At 45.1% G+C, this 19,891-nt stretch overlaps 1 protein-coding gene across 1 annotated transcript in view; it reads right to left on the reverse strand.

Moving 5' to 3' along the window:
• Window positions 1-7,730, reverse strand: part of LOC136626334 (ovostatin-like) — a 31,222-nt gene extending 23,492 nt beyond the window's left edge. The window contains exons 1-3 of the mRNA XM_066601308.1: window positions 7,586-7,730; window positions 4,979-5,032; window positions 4,359-4,400 (exon numbers count right to left, since the gene is read on the reverse strand). Coding sequence (XP_066457405.1) covers window positions 4,359-4,400; window positions 4,979-5,032; window positions 7,586-7,650 — 161 coding nt within the window. The 5' untranslated portion in view covers window positions 7,651-7,730. The remainder of the gene's footprint in view (window positions 1-4,358; window positions 4,401-4,978; window positions 5,033-7,585) is intronic.
• Between the last annotated feature and the right edge of the window lie 12,161 nt (window positions 7,731-19,891).

Raw genomic sequence — 19,891 nt, forward strand, 5'->3', positions numbered from 1 at the left:
CTAGACTTTTTTGGCTCTGTGAATAAAAAACAAATATGTATTTTTGTTTTATCATTTAGATTTTTTTATTATAAATATGGCAAAAGGGGGATGATTTACATTTTTATTATTTTTTTTTTTACAATTAGTAAAACTTTATCGATCTAATTTTTAACTTATTATTTAGTTCCGCTAGGGAACCACAATTAGCAATGCTTTGATCGTTCCTGCAGCATGATGTAATGCCATAGCATTACATCATACTGCGATCTGATAGGCAGTCTATCAAGCCACCCCATGGGGATGGCTTGGCAGGCAGTCTGCAAAAACAGCCCTGGGGCCTTTCAGACGGCCCCCAGCTGCCATGACACCCATACGGCTCCCTGCGATTTCACTGCGGGGGGACCGTACGAGACCCGCGAACATTGTTTGGGGGAGTTTAATGCCACTGTCAAAATTGACAGTGGCATTTAAAGGGTTAACAGCCGCAATCAGCTGCGCGGCTGATTGCGGCTATTGCTTGCGGGTGTCAGCTGTAATAAATAGCTGACACCCACGCTGTATGAAGAGAGGTCGCCCCGAGATCTCTTTTTGCATACCTCAGCGCTCCATGATGTAAATGTATGTCCTGAAGCTGGAAGGGGTTAAAGGCAAAGGGCGATCCCACCAAATAGTGATTTGATTTAGATTTCTCTTTTATTCATTCACTTTGCATTTTTTAATCGAAAGCATTCTTACTTTACCGCATTTTTTCACATCTGCATAAAACTTAAGCATAGCGCTGTATATCTAGCAGAATATTAATCATTTAATATCATCAAATATCTTCATGAAGTTGGGGCCACATGATCCATTCTGTTGTCCCAATATTACACCATTACATTATTACCTTTTTCTTACATAAGAAATACCAACAGAAAGGAAAACCTCTGTATTCATAAAACTTAAGCTTTAATTATAAGATTAAAAAATCTGACTTGGGGGGGAAAAAAACTATTAAATCCCTTATAAAATATTACCTGAGCAGGGATACCACACTGATAAGGGCAACACCACTCTCATCACCTCTCCCTATTCTCCCTTGAACTCAAGACAAAGGGATAGGGTGAGAAACAGCCACCAGTGTTGAAAAATGCACCCTGCGGCTACATCCAGTAAAGAAATTCCACATGGAGAGAAGAAAGTCATAAACCCATAGGACTTCAGCAGAAATAACCCAAAGTGTTGTCTCTTTTTTGTCCCTTTATAATGCTGTCTTTGGCAGCTGTGACGAAAGCCTCTGATGTAATCACACAGCGTAATGAAATACGCTGTGTGATTACGTCACTCTCCCTGGCAGATTGCTTTACACTGATAGCGTCAGTTAACACTTTAGTCAGTATATATGTTAGTAATGCGCTATCTTTGGACAATGTTATTATATTGGTTCTCTCATGAACCCATTATTGTTGGGGAAAACATGTCAGAACCCCTTCGTCCTTCAGATGGCATGTTACTGACAGGTTGCTCCAGACCAATGGCATCTGTTTACACTTTGTCCTTATATATGTTGGACAAAAATATGGAAACACCATACAAAATTCATTGGATTTTCATAATTAGCATTGAGCTGACCTTTTGACCCCTGCTTGGCTGAGAGTTTTCCCACCAAATTTGTGTTTACTTCAGCTCCTACGCTACTCTGGGTGATTTTTGGAGACAACACAGAGAGCTATTGAATGACATCATCGAATGGTTGTGATTGGTTCACGAGCATCGCCTCAGCCAATAAAAGCCGGTGCTCAGTGATCCAATCAGAGCAATCGCTTGCCGAAGGCAGGGTATTCAAGCCCCATCTCCAGCAAGTGATGCTCCATCGGAATTGAGGACTACATGGAAGCCTGCCGCAGCACCGGCGGCCAGCGGGAGGGACCCGAACAGCAACTGCTAGTTCACATTGTGATACATGATTGTGATGGTGTAATAGTACATAGTATGGGTGCATAAAGTTAGTAACAACAGTGATAAATAAGTAGTAAATAGGAAATGGATATGCTGTAAATGTTATGTCATAGGCTTAGCTAAAAAGTAATATTTGCAAATTCGTATACCCACCTAAACATGTATCTATCAGGTAATAGATTTTAATTAACTATCTATGCCTCCTGACCCATTTTCTATATATCTTTTCAGCTCTAAATACCTCAACATTTATGATTTTTATGATTTTGGCTTCATTTTATTTCATATGAATTATTATTTTTAATTAATATTCATGTTTTATTTATTTATTTTTATTTATTATTATTTTTACATACCGTATATACTCGAGTATTAGCCGATCCGAGTATAAGCCGAGACAATAAGTTTCACCACTAAAAACTGGGAAAACTTATTGACTTGAGTATAAGCCTAGCTATACTCGAGTATATACTAGGTAAAAAATACCAATCCATACACACCTCCCGGCCGGCGTCCGTGTCTGTGCGACAAGCTGCCTAAATTCTCCCCGTTGTCCCCCGCCGTCCTCTCTGCTTGGCTCTGTCAGTGCTGTGTGAGTAAGCGCTGTGATTGGATAGAGCGTCAGCCAATCACAGCCGGCGCTCGATCCAATCACAGGACTTACTTACACAGCACTGACGGTAGGGGATTTGAAAGCTGAGCAGGGAGATGACAGTGGGGAGAATTCTAAAGCAGCTTGATTGGCTGTGAATGATCGAGCACTGGCTGTAACTGGCTGACGCTTGATCCAATCACAGCTCTTACTTACACAGCTCTGACGGCGGGGGATAACAGAGTCGAGCAAAGAGGACGGCGGGGGTTGACAGCAGAGAGAATTCAAGCAGCCTACCGCACCGCCACCGTAGACACAGACACCGGCTGGGAGGTGAGTATGGAGGTTTTTTTTAAGCCTTCCTTGACTCGAGTATAAGCCGAGGGGGGCTTTTTCAGAACAAAAATATACCGAGTATATACCTAGTATATACAGTATATTAATTTTTTTTTCCTCCTCATTTTCCCTTCCAGTGTTTGTTCTTTTTCTCCTTTTGTTTCATATCCATTTCCTATTTACTACTCATTTATCACTTTATGCATCCATATTATGTACTATTATGCCCTCACAACCTTGTATCGCAATGTGAACTGTATATGGTGTGTCCAGCGAGACTAAGGAAGAGGCACATGTGCCTCCAAATGCTCGGTGTTTCATGCTGATTTTTTATGAGTTAGGCCGCCTGCAGACGAGCGGGTCGGATCCGGCAGCGAGAATTCTCGCCGTGCGATCCGACCCCAGAGCCTGCAGGGACGAGCGCGTACTCACCCGCGCCTGGCGGCCCCGGCTCTTTGATGTGCCGGCTGCCGCGCAGCCGGCGCATGCACAGACCGGAGCCGGCGGCCAGATGAGTGCGTGCCCCGCAGGAAATTAGAACATGCCGCGGTTTGTTTGCCGCACGAGATTTCGCGCGGCCAAACCGCGGCCGTCTGCATAGGAGTGCGTATTGTAATGCACTCCTATGCAGACTTTCAGCGGCGGAAATCCCGCGGGAAATCCCGCGGCGGGATTTCCGCTCGTCTGCAGGCGGCCATAAAGAGATATTCCTTTTAAAACACAAACAAGTGCACACGTGTCCAAAAGGTTGCGCCAACATATCAGTGTTTTTTCCTGACCGACACACTATATGGGTATACAGCATCAGATTTCAGCCTATGCTATTATTTTTACTTGTTGTACTATGGCTGAATGTTTACTAGGCCTGTGTCCCCCATTCCAGTCTCTGTACCTTTCTGTTATAAAGCTCAATATAAAATAATTAAAAAAACAATCATTCTGTTTGTGATGTTAGTTCTTTTTCTTATATAGCAATATATTTAGAGATGAGCGAACACGTTCGGCTCCGCCCCTTTTTCGCCCGAACACCGAACTTTGCGAACACTTCAGTGTTCGGGCGAAAAAGTTCGGGGGCCGCCGTGGCAGCGCGGGGGGGTGCGGCGGGGAGTGGGGGGGAGAGGGAGAGAGAGAGGGCTCCCCCCTGTTCCCCGCTACTGCCGCCCGCGCCGCCGCGCATCTCCCCGCCCCCCGGCGGCACCCGGACACTTACGCGCGAACACTGCAGTGTTCGGCAAAGCCGGTGTCCGGGTGCGGATGTGTCCGTAACGGACACGTTCGCTCATCCCTAAATATATTACATTAGGAAAAGCAAATGATGGTAACTGCCCAAACAATGACTGGTTGTCTGGCACCATTGCAACACTGCATATAGCAACACAATGTCACCTTCTGTAACTTCAGCCTAATGGACAGAAGGGCGTTGATTGTTTTGTAAAACAGAAACAAGAAAAATACACAAAAGATGGTAGAATTAAAAAAAAACCCTCCCTAAACCCGATAAATACAGTACCTTGGTTGGATTTCGTCACATCCAAATGAATGTGAGTCATAGCTAAAGAGGAAGAGAAAAATAAGGAAAAGAAGAGCAAAAATAAATTGTAGAAATAATAAATATTTTAAGACATGACAATAAAAATGAATATTGATTAAAGTAACCCTGGGTTTTCAGGACAAACTTCTGTTCCAAGAGAGAGTGGGCAGGGGGATATTACCACAGTTGTTCCTCTCCGCCACCTCTCCGATCCACCAATTGAGGGTTCCTGTTTTTGGCTATCCAGGATGACCACGGTATTTTCTAACTACCTACTGTACACTGCGTATTGCTTTCTGATTGGCCAGTGCTGATCACACAAGCAGCTCTGGCCAATCACAGAGCCTGTATAGTGCATTGGTAACCAAATACTACCAATGCACTGTTGGCATTACAAGGTCAGAAGATTGCATCAGCTATTTTGAATTGCCAAAAACATTGTCTTGAACTGGAGGCTGTGTCACCCACTGTATATAACTTGAGCCTGATGGAGAGAAGCTGACTGCACAATTTTTGTAAAACAGAAGCAAAAAAAATACACAATAGATATTGAGATAGAATAAAAAAAGAACCCTCCCCAAGCTTGGCAATGACCGTACCTGGGGACTGCATCTTCATTATTCGATGAATCCGGCACAGAGCCTTCTCCAGACCTAAGAGAGGAAAGGAAAATTGAGGAAAAGAGTAAAAAAAATTGTAGAAATAGTTATTATTCTAAGAATTTCTAAATATAAATGAATATTAATTAGAACGACTGTCGGGTTCCATTACTAAATTATGTCCCAAGAACAAAAGGGGTTGAGGGGGAATATAAAGTACAGTTGTTCTTTTTTGCTGCTCCTCCAATCCACTGATTCTGGGTCCCATTTTTCGCCATCCAGGATGGCCACAGCAAATTTCTAGTTACCTAATGCACACTATACCTGCTCCCTGATTGGCCAGTGTTTACCATGTGAGCAACTCTGGGCCAATCAGCGAGCAGGTATAGTAGATTGGTAGTCTAACACTACCAATGCACTGTGTGATTAGGTAATCTAAAGATTGCATTGGTCATCTATTTTGGATAGTTGAAAGCAGGGCCTTGAACTGGCCAATCAGAGGTACAGCAGAGAAGAACAACTGCAGATAATGTACCCTCCTCCCCCTCTGGCCTCGGACAGACCTTTGTCTTAAAGCAGGAAAGTTATTGTAACATAGCAATACATAAAAGCAAGAGTGGGACTTATTAGTGATGGGAGATGAAAATACTTACCTAAGACCATTGGATTTGTCCCCTGGCAGGATCTTTATCTACGGACCTTTCCCATCTTCTGCACATGCACCTGTCGGCAAAAGGTAGCCGGGAGCCTGGAGCAGTGATCATGGGCCACAGTGAGCGGTCCCTAGTCATGTGATTACCGTTATCAGATAACGACGATCACGTTGAAGTTAAAAAAAATTAGTTTCATCTCCTCATTGACAAGATCAGTGAGGGGAGATGAAACCCCTTACTGAAAGCTTCCGCATTTGTCCCCCAATTTGGTTATTCTCCACGGACCTTCCCCGCTTCTGCTTTTGCACCCACCAGCAAACTGGCGGACGCATTTGCAGAAGTTGGGGAGGGCTTTGGAAATTTAAGAGCCAAGAGCCTGAAGCAGTGACCAGAGGCTCCATTGAGCGGTCCCCGGTCATGTGATCACCATTATCCAATGGTTGACTCCTTTAGGCTAAGCTAGTGCTAGCTCTATTAGTTCTCTCTAGCTGATAAGCCCAGACTATTCCATTAAGGTGGGCTGATCTCTCTGGTCTAACAGTTAGCTTTACTATTATTTTTCCCCTCTCCATAAGGTGACCCAACTATATAATCTGGGTACAAGATTAGGGATAAAGTGTGGTCTCACCTTTAGCCTTTAAGGAGAGTTATGATATGGTATTAATGGGGGTATTACCAGCAATTTAGCATGAAGAGTTATTGATTTTGAGATAGCCATATGCAGAATCCATTGTTGATACACAGAGACACGTATATTAATACATTTGATTTTTGTTTCTCTGTTTACCTTTATGTTAGTCCATGGCCCAGAATTTTAATTGAATACTAATAAAGAATTAATTTTAGGGATCTTTGTCTATGAATAGGGCTAAAACTATATAAGTTCCCTCTGCCTCAGTGATTTTGATGGCCCTGCAGTTAGACCCAACGATTCTCGCTCAAAAGACAGCTTTGAGCGATTTTTGAGCGAGAATCATTGGGTCTAAAGAGGCCTTAACTCAGGTCCTTTGATGTTGCTACACCTGAAAAGTCTATACTTGTATATCTAGTCATGAAACCCACAGTATAAAGAAAAAAATTTTGGTAGTGGGTAATGATGCACCCCCACTAAGTTAACATCCTCAATGTGTGGTGTTCCCATGAACTGATTAAAACGAGGCAGCTCTCATAAAGAGTGTATAAACATGTGATCGTACGGTGATTTTGTGAGATTCTATTGTTGAACACACTATAGTGGAAGAACACTTGTCAGATGGTTGCTTCAGTACTCAAGTCCTTAGTGCATTGAATAGAAGCATAACGTAGGAGGAGACTGATACTGACGTTTACTACAGGGGTTATAATTATCCCCTTTCGAGGAGAGGGGATAATGATAATAACCCCTGTAGTAAACTTCAGTAAACTTTCTAAAGAAAGGGGATAATAATTAATTAATAAAAGTTATATTTTATATATTACTCCTTTAGGGGATCAGACCAGTAAAAGTGTATAGCATATAACTGAATCCTCTGCCTCAGTGAATAATCAAATGTGTGTCCAGAATAAAGTAAACAGAAGGAAATATATATCTTATCAAAAATAGGTTTCAACATAGTTGATATATTGCAGTTGAAAATGTGAAAAAATGTTAATGTTTTCCAAATTTTCCCAATTTTGGCGCTTTTTAAGTAAATAGACACAAATTCTTTTTTTCCACCTAAATGAAGTACAACATGTGGCGAAAAAACAATGTTAGAATCACTGGGATATGCAAAACCTTAACAGAGTTATTCTATGTTAAAGGAACACGTCGGATTTCCAAAATTTGGCTTCGTCATTTAGGTGCAAACAGGCCTAGTCAATGTGAACTAGAAACAAATTGGTTACGTTTACTTACTGCATGTTGTGTGCTCAGTATACAATCATAATATTTCTTATGTGGTTATTAAATATCTTATATCAGCGTATAACTTACCACTGTGACTTGGCTGTGCCAATGAGACTCACGAGGGCGATGCTCACAAGCCACATCTTCCACATTCTGAGAGCCGGTGATCACTGCCTAACGAACCTGATGGAGTGGTCGATTTTTATAGACCTACCTGAGGACTTTACATCCACATCTGCGCACTACTTCATCACTCCAGGAGCCAAACTTCCCCAGACAATATTAGACGTTAGGTGTTTGTTCAGCCTGTTATACAATAAGGAACTTTTACTTAGTAAATGCAAAGGGCCAATAAATGAAAATAGCAAACGAGGAAGCATTGTGCTGAGGAGATTTTGTTTTCCTTATTGGTGTAGAGCAGGAGGGGGGGGCAGCTTGGTGAGGTAAGAGGTCTACTGTAGAAATACAGAGGCTGCTAAAGATTGATGGCTCATGTACAGTGGATATAAAGAATGTCTACAGACCCCTGTTAAAATGCCATGTTTATGTTATGTTAAAATATCCGACAAAGATGAATCCTTTTAGATTTATTTCCACCCTCAGTGACCCGTTATCTGTACAATTCCATTGAAAAGCAAACTGAAATTCTTTCGGGTAGAAAAAAACTTAATTATAATAATGTGGTTGCATAAATATGCACACCCTAAGGCCCAATGTCCACGGGCGGATCGGACTCTGCATGCAGTGGAATCCGACCCTACCCGCGGCTGAGGGCAGTGCTTACCCGTCCCAGTCTTCTGCGCGCCTGTTTGGGTCTTCTATTTTCTTCACTGCTGCCGCACATATGCAGTGGAGGTTTTTTCTTAAACCCCTGCTTTCCGCGGAATCCGTCGCCCATCTGTAATTGAATTGCGGACGGGTTACGGATCAGACAGCTTCCATTGACTTCAATATTAGCAATCTATGTGGGATCCGCAGAGAAATGGAGCATGTTGTGATTTGTTTTCTGGACCAAAATGTCCGCAAAACAAATCAGCTTGCTTTAATTCAGCTGCGGACGCCCATGTTTCTCTATGGGTGGCTTGAACTGTGTATCAGCCACAGCGCGGATTCCGCAATTCAAGGCCGCTTGTGGACAGTGGGCCTTAAACCAATACTTTGTTGATGTACCCTTTGACTTTATGACAGCATTCAGTCTGTTTTGGTTTGTGTCTATCAGCAGGGTACATCTTGGCAATCTTTGCCCACTCTTCAAAAGTGCTAAAAAAAACTGACAGATTGTGAGGGCATCTCGTGTATAGTGCCCTCTTCAGGTCACCTACAAATATTCAATGGGATTCAGATCTCGGCTCTGGCTGGGCCATTCAAAACTGTGATATTCTCCTGTTGAAGCTATTCGCTTGGTGATTTCTTTCTGTCTGTGTTGGATCGTTGTGCTGAAAGGTGTAATTCCTATTCATCTTCAGCTTTTTAGCGGAAACCTGAAGTTTTTGTGCCAAAATGGACTGGTATTTGGAACTGTTCATAATTCCCTCCACCTTGACTAAAGCCCCAGTTCCAGCAGCGGAAGACCATCCCCACACATAATGCCCCCTCCACCGTCTTCACTGCGGGTTGGTGGTCTTCTGGTGATGCACAGTGTTGGCTTTACACCAAACATCCCTTCTGAAATTCTGACCTCGGTCTCATCAGACATAACAGATTCTCCCACAGACTTCTGGCAAACTTGATTGAGGTTTTGGCAAAACATAGTCAGGCTTGGATGTTCATCTTTGTTAGACAAGGCTTCCATCTCACCCCCCACCCCAAAAGCCCAGATATATGGAGAGTACGGGAGATGGTTGTCACATGACTAGACGACCAGTACTTGCCAGAAACTCTTGCAGAGCCTTCAATATTGCTGTTGGCCTCTTGGCTTGAATACCCCGCCTCCAGGAAGCTAATGCTCTGATTGGTTAATCCATTATGTCATTGAACGGCTGTGATTGGTTAATCGAGTTTAGGCTCTCATTGACTGACGCAGTGCTCGATTAACCTATCAGAGCATTAGCTTCCTCGAGGCAGGGTATTCAAGCCCCGCTTCCAGGAGAACTGCTCTGCCGGCTTGAAGGAGGACATGGCAGCCTGCAGCAGCAACAGAGGCCAACGCGAGGACCGGAACACCAGCGGTAGGTGAGAATTATTAGACACCCCCTGAAAATAAGACACGGTGCCTCTTTTGACTACTGTGCCTTTACTCCTACCCTGGTGTATCCCAGTGAGCGCTGCCTGTAAAAGCCCTTTAATGACACCTCGTATGATTCAGCCCAGTCACACACATTTAATATCTAAATAAAATTGCTCAACTCTTGTTCATACTAACCACATAAAAATGCATGGTTCTTAGCAAGACGGCGTGCCCGGGACCGTCGGGTGGTGTTGCCCGGGGGTCGCCTGGTCAGGTTGGCATCCAGTCGGGGGTCAGGTGTGGGGTCCGCGGCGCTGCTGGGCGGGGCCTCTGCGTCCGGGCTCGGAGTTCCCCTGTTAGGGGGCACGACCGGAGGAGGGCTGGTCTATATGCATTACCAGCCAGTGTGTCACCATGTCCCGCCTCGACCTAGGCAGGGCTTTTGGTATTTAGCTCCACTGACACTGTCAGTCCCTGCTCAGGTTTCTCCCCAGTCTGCTGACCCGGTTTTGCTCTGACTTGGATTTAGTCTGTTCCTTGTTTCTTCTTTGTTGGTTACTTGGTGCTCTAGTCCTCTGTTATTTGTACATTTTGTCTCTCTGGTTAGTTGGTCTCTCCTGTCCTTGTCCTGGGGTCCCCATCAGTGCAGAGTAGGGACTACCGCCCAGTTGTCGCCCTGGGGTTTAGCCCAGGGGGGCAAGTGGGTAGGGACAGGGGAGAGGGTTGGTTGTAGGGACTTCCAGTCTTCCGTTCCTAACCGACCCTGACAGAAACACCGGCCATACAAAGATTCGGGGCTGAAGGTGAACCCCGAGTATCTGCGCATTATGGAGGCTGTTACAGCAGTCATAAAAGAGGTCCAGAATTTGACTGAGGTGGTATAGGACTTGTCGGCTCGTTCCTCGCACCAGGAACAGACGGTGGCGGGGTCTTCAGCAATGGTATCACGAAGGCCCATACCCATTTGTGAACCTAAGATGACTTTACCTGACTTTTTTCCGGTGACTAAGGCATTTTTTGCGTTCCGTGAGAGTTGTAAACTACATTTTAGTTTGCGCCCACATTCCTCAGGATAAGAACATCAAAGGGTTGGAATTGTGATTTCCAGACTAAGAGGGGATCCACAGAATGGGGCTTTTTCATTACCATCAGATTCCCCTTCTTATCAGGGGGTGGATGCTGTTTTCTCCGCCTTAGGTCAGATATACGATGAGCCTGATCGTGCAGGTTATGCGGTTTCTAAATTATTGAGCCTCCATCAGGGTAAGAGGACAGCCGAGGAGTTTGGTTAACAATTCCGACTGCTTTGTGCAGACTCAAGGTGGAACGATCGGGCCTTAAAGGACCTCTTTTTGACCAGACTCTCTGGGTCGGTAAAAGACTTGCTGTTGGGTCACCCAGAGCCCAAGATGTTAGAGACAGCAATGACATAAGCTGTACGGGCTGACCGGCACCTGAGGGCTAGAAGGGTCACCAGACCAGAGAACCTCACCTCGGCCTGTAAAGAGCAGCTCCCCAGTTCCTCCGGCAACCAGGTTGAGAAGATGGAACTGGGATACAAGGCAGCAGCGGAGCACTGGCCTTCCAACAAAGAAACAGGTTGGGCTTCTACTGCGGGGACCCTGGACATCTTGTCGCCCCCTTGGACCTGAGACAGCAGCAGGAAAACTTCCGCTTCTAGGCGATCTCCGGATGGATCGCCTAGGAGCTCAGGTACTTCTGGATTTTTCCAAGTTGCTTCTCCCTTGTTCCATTCTGTTGGGTTCTGGCTCATTTCTGGTCACGCTTTTGTCGACTCGGGGGCGGCATTTAATTTTGTGAATTTCGAGTTTGTTAAGTCTATAGCATCCGAGTTGCAACATTATATATCTGAGAGCTCGTTTCGAGTAACGAACCCCATTGAATTCAATGGGCGACTCAAGCATTTTTGTATGGGACCGATGCTCCGCATAGCTGATGACTTGTGAAACTCTAGAAAACATCCAAAAGTCATGAAAACACCACAGAAACGAATAGGGAAGGGCAGGGGCAGCATGCATGGCTGCATATTAGGCTCCCAGGTCCCACTATTAAGCCACAATGGAGCCAAGAGTCTGTCCCCCCCTCCCCCTGACAATTTTTACTTTGGTCAAACCCTTATTAGCAAGGCACACCTTAGCTAAGCACCACACTACCTCCAACCAAGGACAATCACTGCCTGCGGGTGACACCGCTGCCTCTTCTCCTGGGTTACATGCTGCCCAACCCCCCGCACGACCCTGCGTCCACAGCGCACACAAAAGTTTCCCTGCACAGTGTTCAGCTGCCCTCTTGCCACACGCTCGCTTCATAGTCACACCACCCTCATATCTATTTATAAGTGCATCTGCGATGAGGAGGAACCGGAGGCACACACTGCAGAGTGTTGGCAGGGCCAGGCAGCGACCCTCTTTGAAAGGGGAGGGGGGATAGCCCAAAATGCAGTTGAGAATCGATGATAAATTGATGTACGATCATCATTCTAATCCCATGGCATCTCCGTCGCAAAATTGTCACGAGCCGCAAACGTGGGCATAAATGGGACTCAGGTGCCAGCCCAGCACTTCTACACATCTCCACAATGCAGCAATACTCTGTGTGGGAAGCACGTGAGCGGGCCCAGGGTCAGGCTCGGTCCCAGCCTCCATCTTGTGTGACCCAAGGTGCCGCGAGTGACATAGCAATTGGAAATCCATGTGTTCACACACTATTCATTCTGTGTAGGTGTTGGATACCTCAAATCGACAACGCAAGGGGAAAGCCATCTGCACTCTGCACCCTACCCAAGTCAGTCAGTGTATTTGTGCCAGACAGGTAAAACACCGCTATGGGAAGTCTGTCTGCACCCACAGCATAGGAGAGTCCAAGGAACCCAAAGACAGTATTAAATATGAAGAAAGCACAGTGCCCAAACATGGCAGACTTTCACTGCGCCGAGGACATAGGCCTCTGCCCACACCCTCAGCAATCGCGGGCATAGAGCGGACTCCGATGTTAGTACAGCTGTGAACGTCTCATTAATGCAGTAACGCTCCTTTTGTTTGGCCAAACCAGTGCCGCGGATAACTGTGGTAACACGAGAGAAAATACATGTCGCCCAGTGCTGATGCCATGACCCCAAGCTGGAGGAGGAGGTGGCATTACAAGGCCAAGAAACCATGACGAGGACCTGCTATAGTCTAAGTGGGAAGTATGTAGGCGGGCCCTGGGTCAGGCTCGGTCCCAGCAAACACCTTGTGTGACCCACAGGATAGGCGAGTCCAAGGAACCCAAAGACAGTATTAAATATAAAGAAAGCACAGTGCCCAAACATGGCAGACTTTCTCTGCGCCGAGGCCACAGGCCTCTGCACAAACCCTCAGCAATCGAGGGCATAGAGCGGGCTCCGATGCTAGTACAGAAGTGAACGTCTCATTTAATTAGTTGCGGTTGCTTTAACCGCTCTAGAGACTGGATTAACCAGGAACAAGTTCCACGGGCCCAACCTGGCGCAGTTGCATTTCCCCCAGGACATAGGCCTCTGCCCACACCCTCAACAATCGCGGGCATGAAGCGGACTCCGATGCTAGTGCAGCTGTGAACGTCTCATTAAATCAGTTACGTTTGCTTTCACCGCTCCAAAGACTGGATTAACCAGGAACAAGTTCCACAGGCCCAACCAGGCGCAGTTGCATTTTCCCCAGGACATAGGCCTCTGCCCACATCCCAGCAATCCCGGGCATGAAGCAGACTCCGATGCTAGTGCAGCTGTGAACGTCTCATTAAATCAGCTACGTTTGCTTTCACCGCTCCAAAGACTGCATTAACCAGGAACAAGTTCCACAGGCCCAACCTGGCGCAGTTGCAGTTCCCACAGGACATAGGCCTCTGCCCACACCCTCAGCAATCGCGGTGATGAAGCGGACTCCGATGCTAGTGCAGCTGTGAACGTCTCATTAAATCAGTTCCGTTTGCTTTCACCGCTCCGGAGACTGGATTAACCAGGAACAAGTTCCACAGGCCCAACCTGGCGCAGTTGCATTTCCCCCAGGACATAGGCCTCTGCCCACACCCTCAGCAATCGCGGGCATGAAGCAGACTCCGATGCTAGTGCAGCTGTGAATGTCTCATTAAATCTGTTACGTTTGCTTTGACTGCTCCAAAGACTGCATTACCCAGGAAAAAGTTCCACAGGTCCAACCTGGCGCAGTTGCATTTCCCCCAGGACATAGGCCTCTGCCCACACCCTCAGCAATCATGGGCATGAAGCGGACTCCGATGCTAGTACAGCTGTGAACGTCTCATGAATGCAGTAACGCTCCTCTTGTTTGGCCCAAACTAGTGCCGCGGATAACTGTGGCAACACGAGAGAAAATACATGTTGCCCAGTGCTGATCCCCTGACCCCAAGCTGGAGGAGGAGGTGGCATTACAAGGTCAAGAAACCATGACCAGGACCCGCTATAGTCTGTGTGGGAAGTACGTGAGCGGGCCCTGGGTCAGGCTCGGTCCCAGCAAACACCTTGTGTGACCCAAGGTGCCGCGAGTGACATAGCAATGGGAAATCCATGTGTCAACACACTATTCATTCTGTGTAGGTGTCAGATTCCTCAAATCGACAATGCAAGGGGAAAGCCATCTGCACTCTGCACCCTACCCAAGTCAGTCAGTGTATTTGTGCCAGACAGGTAAAACACCGCAATGGAACAACTTAGTGCACCCATAGTATAGATCAGACCCCTATAACATTCCTGTAGCATAGGTATAAACAGACCCCAGTAACATTTCTTTAGTAAAAGTATAGGCGGAACCCAGGGAAGTCTTTGTGCACCCACAACATAGGCGAGCTGAAGGAACCCAAAGACAGTAAAAAACATGAAGAAATGACAGTGCCCAAACATGCCAGACTTTGACTGCGCCAAGGACATAGACCTCTGTACAAACCCTCAGCGATCGCGGGCATAGAGCCGACTCCGATGCTAGTACAGCTGTGAACGTCTCATGAATGCAGTAACGCTCCTCATGTTTGGCCCAAACCAGTGTCTCAGATAACTGTGATACCACGGTAGAAAATACATGTTGCCCAGTGCTGATCCCATGACCCTAAACAGGAGAAGGAGGTGGCATTAAAAGGCCAAGAAACCATGACCAGGACCTGCTATAGTCTGTGTGGGAAGTATGTGAGCGGCCCCAGGGTCAGGCTCGGTCCCAGCCTCCACCTTGTGTAACCCAAGGTGCCCTAAGTTACATAGCAATGGGAAATCCATGTATCCCCACACAGATAGCTCAACACTGCAAGGGAAAGTCCTTGGGCTCGCCTATGCTGTCAGTGCACAAAGATGGTATTACACAGGAAGAAATCAGAGTGCCCAACCATGGGAGAGTTTCACCCCGCCAACGACCTTGGCCTCGGCCCACAATTCATGCCCTAGTCAGTCAGTGTATTTGTGCCAGACAGGTAAAACACCGCAATGGAAAAACTTAGTGCACCTATAGTATAGATCAGACCCCTATAACATTCCTGTAGCATAGGTATAAACAGACCCCAGTAACATTTCTTTAGTAAAAGTATAGGCGGACCCCAGTAACATTTCTGTAGCAGAAGTATAGGCAAAGAAAAACACCAGTAACATTTCAGTAGCAAACGTATAGGCGGACCCCAGTAACATTTCTGTAGTAACAGTATAGACAGACTCCAGTAACATTTCTATGGCAGAAGTATAGGCAGCCCCCTGTAACATTTCTGTATCAGAAGTATAGGCAGACCCCTGCAACATTTCTGTATCAGAAGTAAAGGCAGACCCCTGTAACATTTCTGTTGCTGAAGTTTAGGCAGACCCCAGTAACATTTCTTTAGCAGAAGTATAGGCAGACCCCAGTAACATTTCTGTAGTAACAGTATAGACAGACCCCAGTAACATTTCTGTAGCAAAGCTATAGGCAGACACCAGTAACATTTCTGTAGTAAACGGATAGACAGACCCCAGTAACACTTCTGTAATAAAAGTATAGGCAGACCCCAGTAAAATTTCTGTAGCAGAAGTATAGACAGACCCCTGTAACATTTCTGTAGCAGAAGTATAGGCAGACCCCAGTAACATTTCTGTAGCAGAAGTATAGGCAGACCCCTGCAACATTTCTGTAGCAAAGGTAAAGGCAGACCCCAGTAACATTTCTTTAGCAGAAGTATAGGCAGACCCCTGTAAAATTTCTGTAGCAGAAGTAAAGGCAGACCCCTGTAAAATTTCTGTAGCAGAATTATAGGCAGACTCCAGTAACATTTATGTAGCAGAATTATAGGCAGACCCCAGTAACATTTCTGTAGCAGAAGTATAGCCAGACCCCAATAACATTTCTGTAGCAAAGGTATAGGCAGACCCCAGTTACATTTCTGTAGTTAAAGTATAGGCAGACCCCAGTAAAATTTCTGTAGCAGAAGTATAGGCAGACACCTGTAACATTTCTGTAGCAGAAGTATAGGCAGACCCCTGTAGCAAAGGTATAGGCAGACCCCAGTAAGATTTCTTTAGCAGAACTATAGACAGAACCCTGTAAAATTTCTGTAACAGAACTATAGGCAGACCCCTGTAACATTTCTGTAGCAGAAGTATAGGCAGACCCCTGTAACATTTCTGTAGCAGAAGTATAGGCAGACCCCAGTAACATTTCTGTAGCAATGGTATAGGCAGACCCCTGTAACATTTCTGTAGCAGACATAAACAGTATAGACAGACTCCAGTAATATTTCTGTAGTAGAAGTATAGACAGAACACAGTAACATTTTTGTAGCAGAAGTATAGGCAGACCCCAGTAAAATTTCAGTAGCAGAAGTATAGGCAGACCCCCGTGACATTTCTTTAGCAAGAGTATAGGTAGACCCCTGTAACTTTTCCGTAGCACAAGTATAGGGAGACCCCAGTAAAATGTTTGTAGTAACAGTATAGACAGACCCCAGTAACATTTCTGTAGCAGAAGTATAGGCAGACCCCTGAAACATTTCTGTAGCTGATGTTTAGGCAGGCCCCAGTAACATTTTTGTAGCAGAAGTATAGGCAGACCCCTGTAACATTTCTATAGCAAGAGTATAGTCAGACCCCAGTAACATTTCTGTAGCAAAGGTATAGGCAGACCCCAGTATCATTTCTATAGCAGTATAGGCAGACCCCTGTAACATTTATGTAACAGAAGTATAGGCAAACCCCAGTAACATTTATGTAGCAAAGGTAAAGGCAGACCCCTGTAACATTTCTGTAGCAGAAGCATAGGCAAACCCCAGTAACATTTATGTAGCAAAGGTAAAGGCAGACCCCTGTAACATTTCTGTAGCAGAAGTATAAGCAGACCCCAGTAACATTTCTGTAGCAGAAGTGTAGGGAGACCCCAGTAACATTTCTATAGTAACAGTATAGACAGACCCCAGAAACATTTCTGTAGCAGAAGTATAGGCAGACCCGTGTAACATTTATGTAACAAAAGTATAGGCGAAGTCCAGTAAGATTTCTGTAGCAAAGGTACAGGCAGACCCCTATAACATTTCTGTAGCAGAACTATAGGCAGACCTCAGTAACATTTCTATAGCAGAAGTGTAGGCAGACCCCAGTAACATTTCTGTAGCAGTATAGGCAGACCCCTGTAACATTTATGTAACAGAAGTATAGGCAAACCCCAGTAACATTTCTGTAGCAAAGGTACAGGCAGACCCCTGTAACATTTCTGTAGCAGAAGTATAAGCAGACCCCAGTAACATTTCTGTAGCAGAAGTGTAGGGAGACCCCAGTAACATTTCTGTAGTAACAGTATAGACAGACCCCAGAAACATTTCTGTAACAGAAGTATAGGTAGACCCCTGTAACATTTCTGTAGCAGAACTATAGGCAGACCTTAGTAACATTTCTATAGCAGAAGTGTAGGCAGACCCCAGTAACATTTCTGTAGCAGTATAGGTACACCCCTGTAACATTTATGTAACAGAAGTATAGGCAAACCCCAGTAACATTTCTGTAGCAAAGGTACAGGCAGACCCCTGTAACATTTCTGTAGCAGAAGTATAGGCAGACCCCTGTAACATTTCTGTAGCAGAAGTATAGGCAGACACCTGTAACATTTCTGTAGCAGAAGTATAGGCAGACCCCTGTAACATTTCTGTAGCAGAAGTGTAGGGAGACACCAGTAACATTTCTGTAGTAACAGTATAGACAGACCCCAGTAACATTTCTGTAGTAAAATTATAGGCAGACCCCAGTAAAATTTCTGTAGCAGAAGTATAGGCAGACACCTGTAACATTTCTGTAGCAGAAGTATAGGCAGTCCCCTGTAACATTTTTGTAGCAAAGGTATAGGCAGACCCCAGTAAGATTTCTTTAGCAAAAGTATAGGCAGACCCCTGTAAAAATTGTGTAGCAGAAGAATAGGCAGACCCCTGTAACATTTCTGTAGCAAGAGTATAGGCAGATCGCAGTAACATTTATGTAGCAAAAGTATATGCAGACCCCTGTAACATTTCTGTAGCAGAAGTATAGGCAGACCCCAGTAACATTTCTGTAGCAGAAGTATAGGCAGACCCCAGTAGCATTTCTGTAGTAACAGTATAGACAGACCCCAGTAACATTTCTTTAGCCGAAGTATAGACAGACCCCAGTAACATTTCTTTAGCCGAAGTTTAGGCAGACCCCAGTAACATTTCTTTAGCAGAAGTATAGACAGACCCCAGTAAAATTTCAGTAGCAGTAGTATAGGCAGACCCCTGTAACATTTCTGTAGCCAGAGTATAGGCAGACCCCTGTAACATTTCTTTAGCCGAAGTATAGGCAGACCCCTGTAACATTTCTCTAGCTGAGGTTTAGGCAGACCCCAGTAACATTTCTGTAGCAGAAGTATAGGCGGAACCCAGTAAAATTTCTGCAGCAGAAGTAAAGGCAGACCCCTGTAAAATTTCTGTAGCAGAAGTATTTGCAGACCCCTGTAACATTTCTGTAGCAGTAGTATAGGCAGACGCCTGTAACATTTCTGTAGCAAAGGTATAGGCAGACCCCAGTAACATTTCTTTAGCAGAAGTATAGGCAGACCCCTGTAAAATTTCTGTAGCAGAAGTAAAGACAGACCCCTGTAAAATTTCTGTAGCACAAGTATAGGCAGACCCCATTAACATTTCTGTAGCTGAAGTTTAGGCAGACCCCAGTAACATTTTTGTAGTAAAAGAATAGACAGACCCCTGTAACATTTCTGTATCAGAAGTATAGGCAGACCCCTGCAACATTTCTGTAGCTGAAGTTTAGGCAGACCCCATTAACATTTCTGTAGCAGAAGTATAGGCACACCCCAGTAACATTTCTGTAGTAACAGTATAGGCAGGCACCTGTAACATTTTTGTAGCAGAAGTATAGGCAGACCCCTGTAACATTTCTGTAGCAAAGGTATAGGCAGACCCCAGTAAGATTTCTTTAGCAGAAGTATAGGCAGACCCCTGTAAAATTTCTGTAGCAGAAGTATAGGCAGACCCCTGTAACATTTCTGTAGCAGAAGTATAGGCAGATCCCAGAAACATTTCTGTAGCAATGGAATAGACAGACCCCTGTAACATTTCTATAGCAGAAGTATTGGCAGGCCCCAGTAACATTTCTGTAGCAGAAGTATAGACAGATCCCAGTAACATTTCTCTAGCCAAAGTACAGGCAGACCGCTGTAACATTTCTGTAGCTGAGGTTTAGGCAGACCCCAGTAACATTTCTGTAGCAGAAGTAAAGTCGGACCCCAGTAAAATTTCTGTAGCAAAAGTATAGGCAGATCCCTGTAAAATTTCTGTAGCAGAAGTATAGGCAGACCCCAGTAACATTTATGTAACAGAAGTATAGACAGACCCCAGTAACATTTCTGTAGTAACAGTATAGACAGACCCCAGTAACATTTCTGTAGCAGAAGTATAGGCAGACCCCTGTAACATTTGTCGCTGAAGTTTAGGCAGACCCCAGTAACATTTCTTTAGCAGAAGTATAGGCAGACCCCAGTAAAATTTCAGTAGCAGAAGTATAGGCAGACACCTGTAACATTTCTGTAGCAGAAGTATAGGCAGACCCCAGTAACATTTATGTAACAGAAGTATAGACAGACCCCAGTAACATTTCTGTAGTAACAGTATAGACAGACCCCAGTAACATTTATGTAACAAAAGTATAGACTGACCCCAGTAACATTTCTGTAGTAACAGTATTGACAGACCCCAGTAACATTTCT

The sequence above is a fragment of the Eleutherodactylus coqui genome, chromosome 4 (genome assembly GCF_035609145.1).
Source record: "Eleutherodactylus coqui strain aEleCoq1 chromosome 4, aEleCoq1.hap1, whole genome shotgun sequence".
Lineage (NCBI taxonomy): Eukaryota > Metazoa > Chordata > Amphibia > Anura > Eleutherodactylidae > Eleutherodactylus > Eleutherodactylus coqui.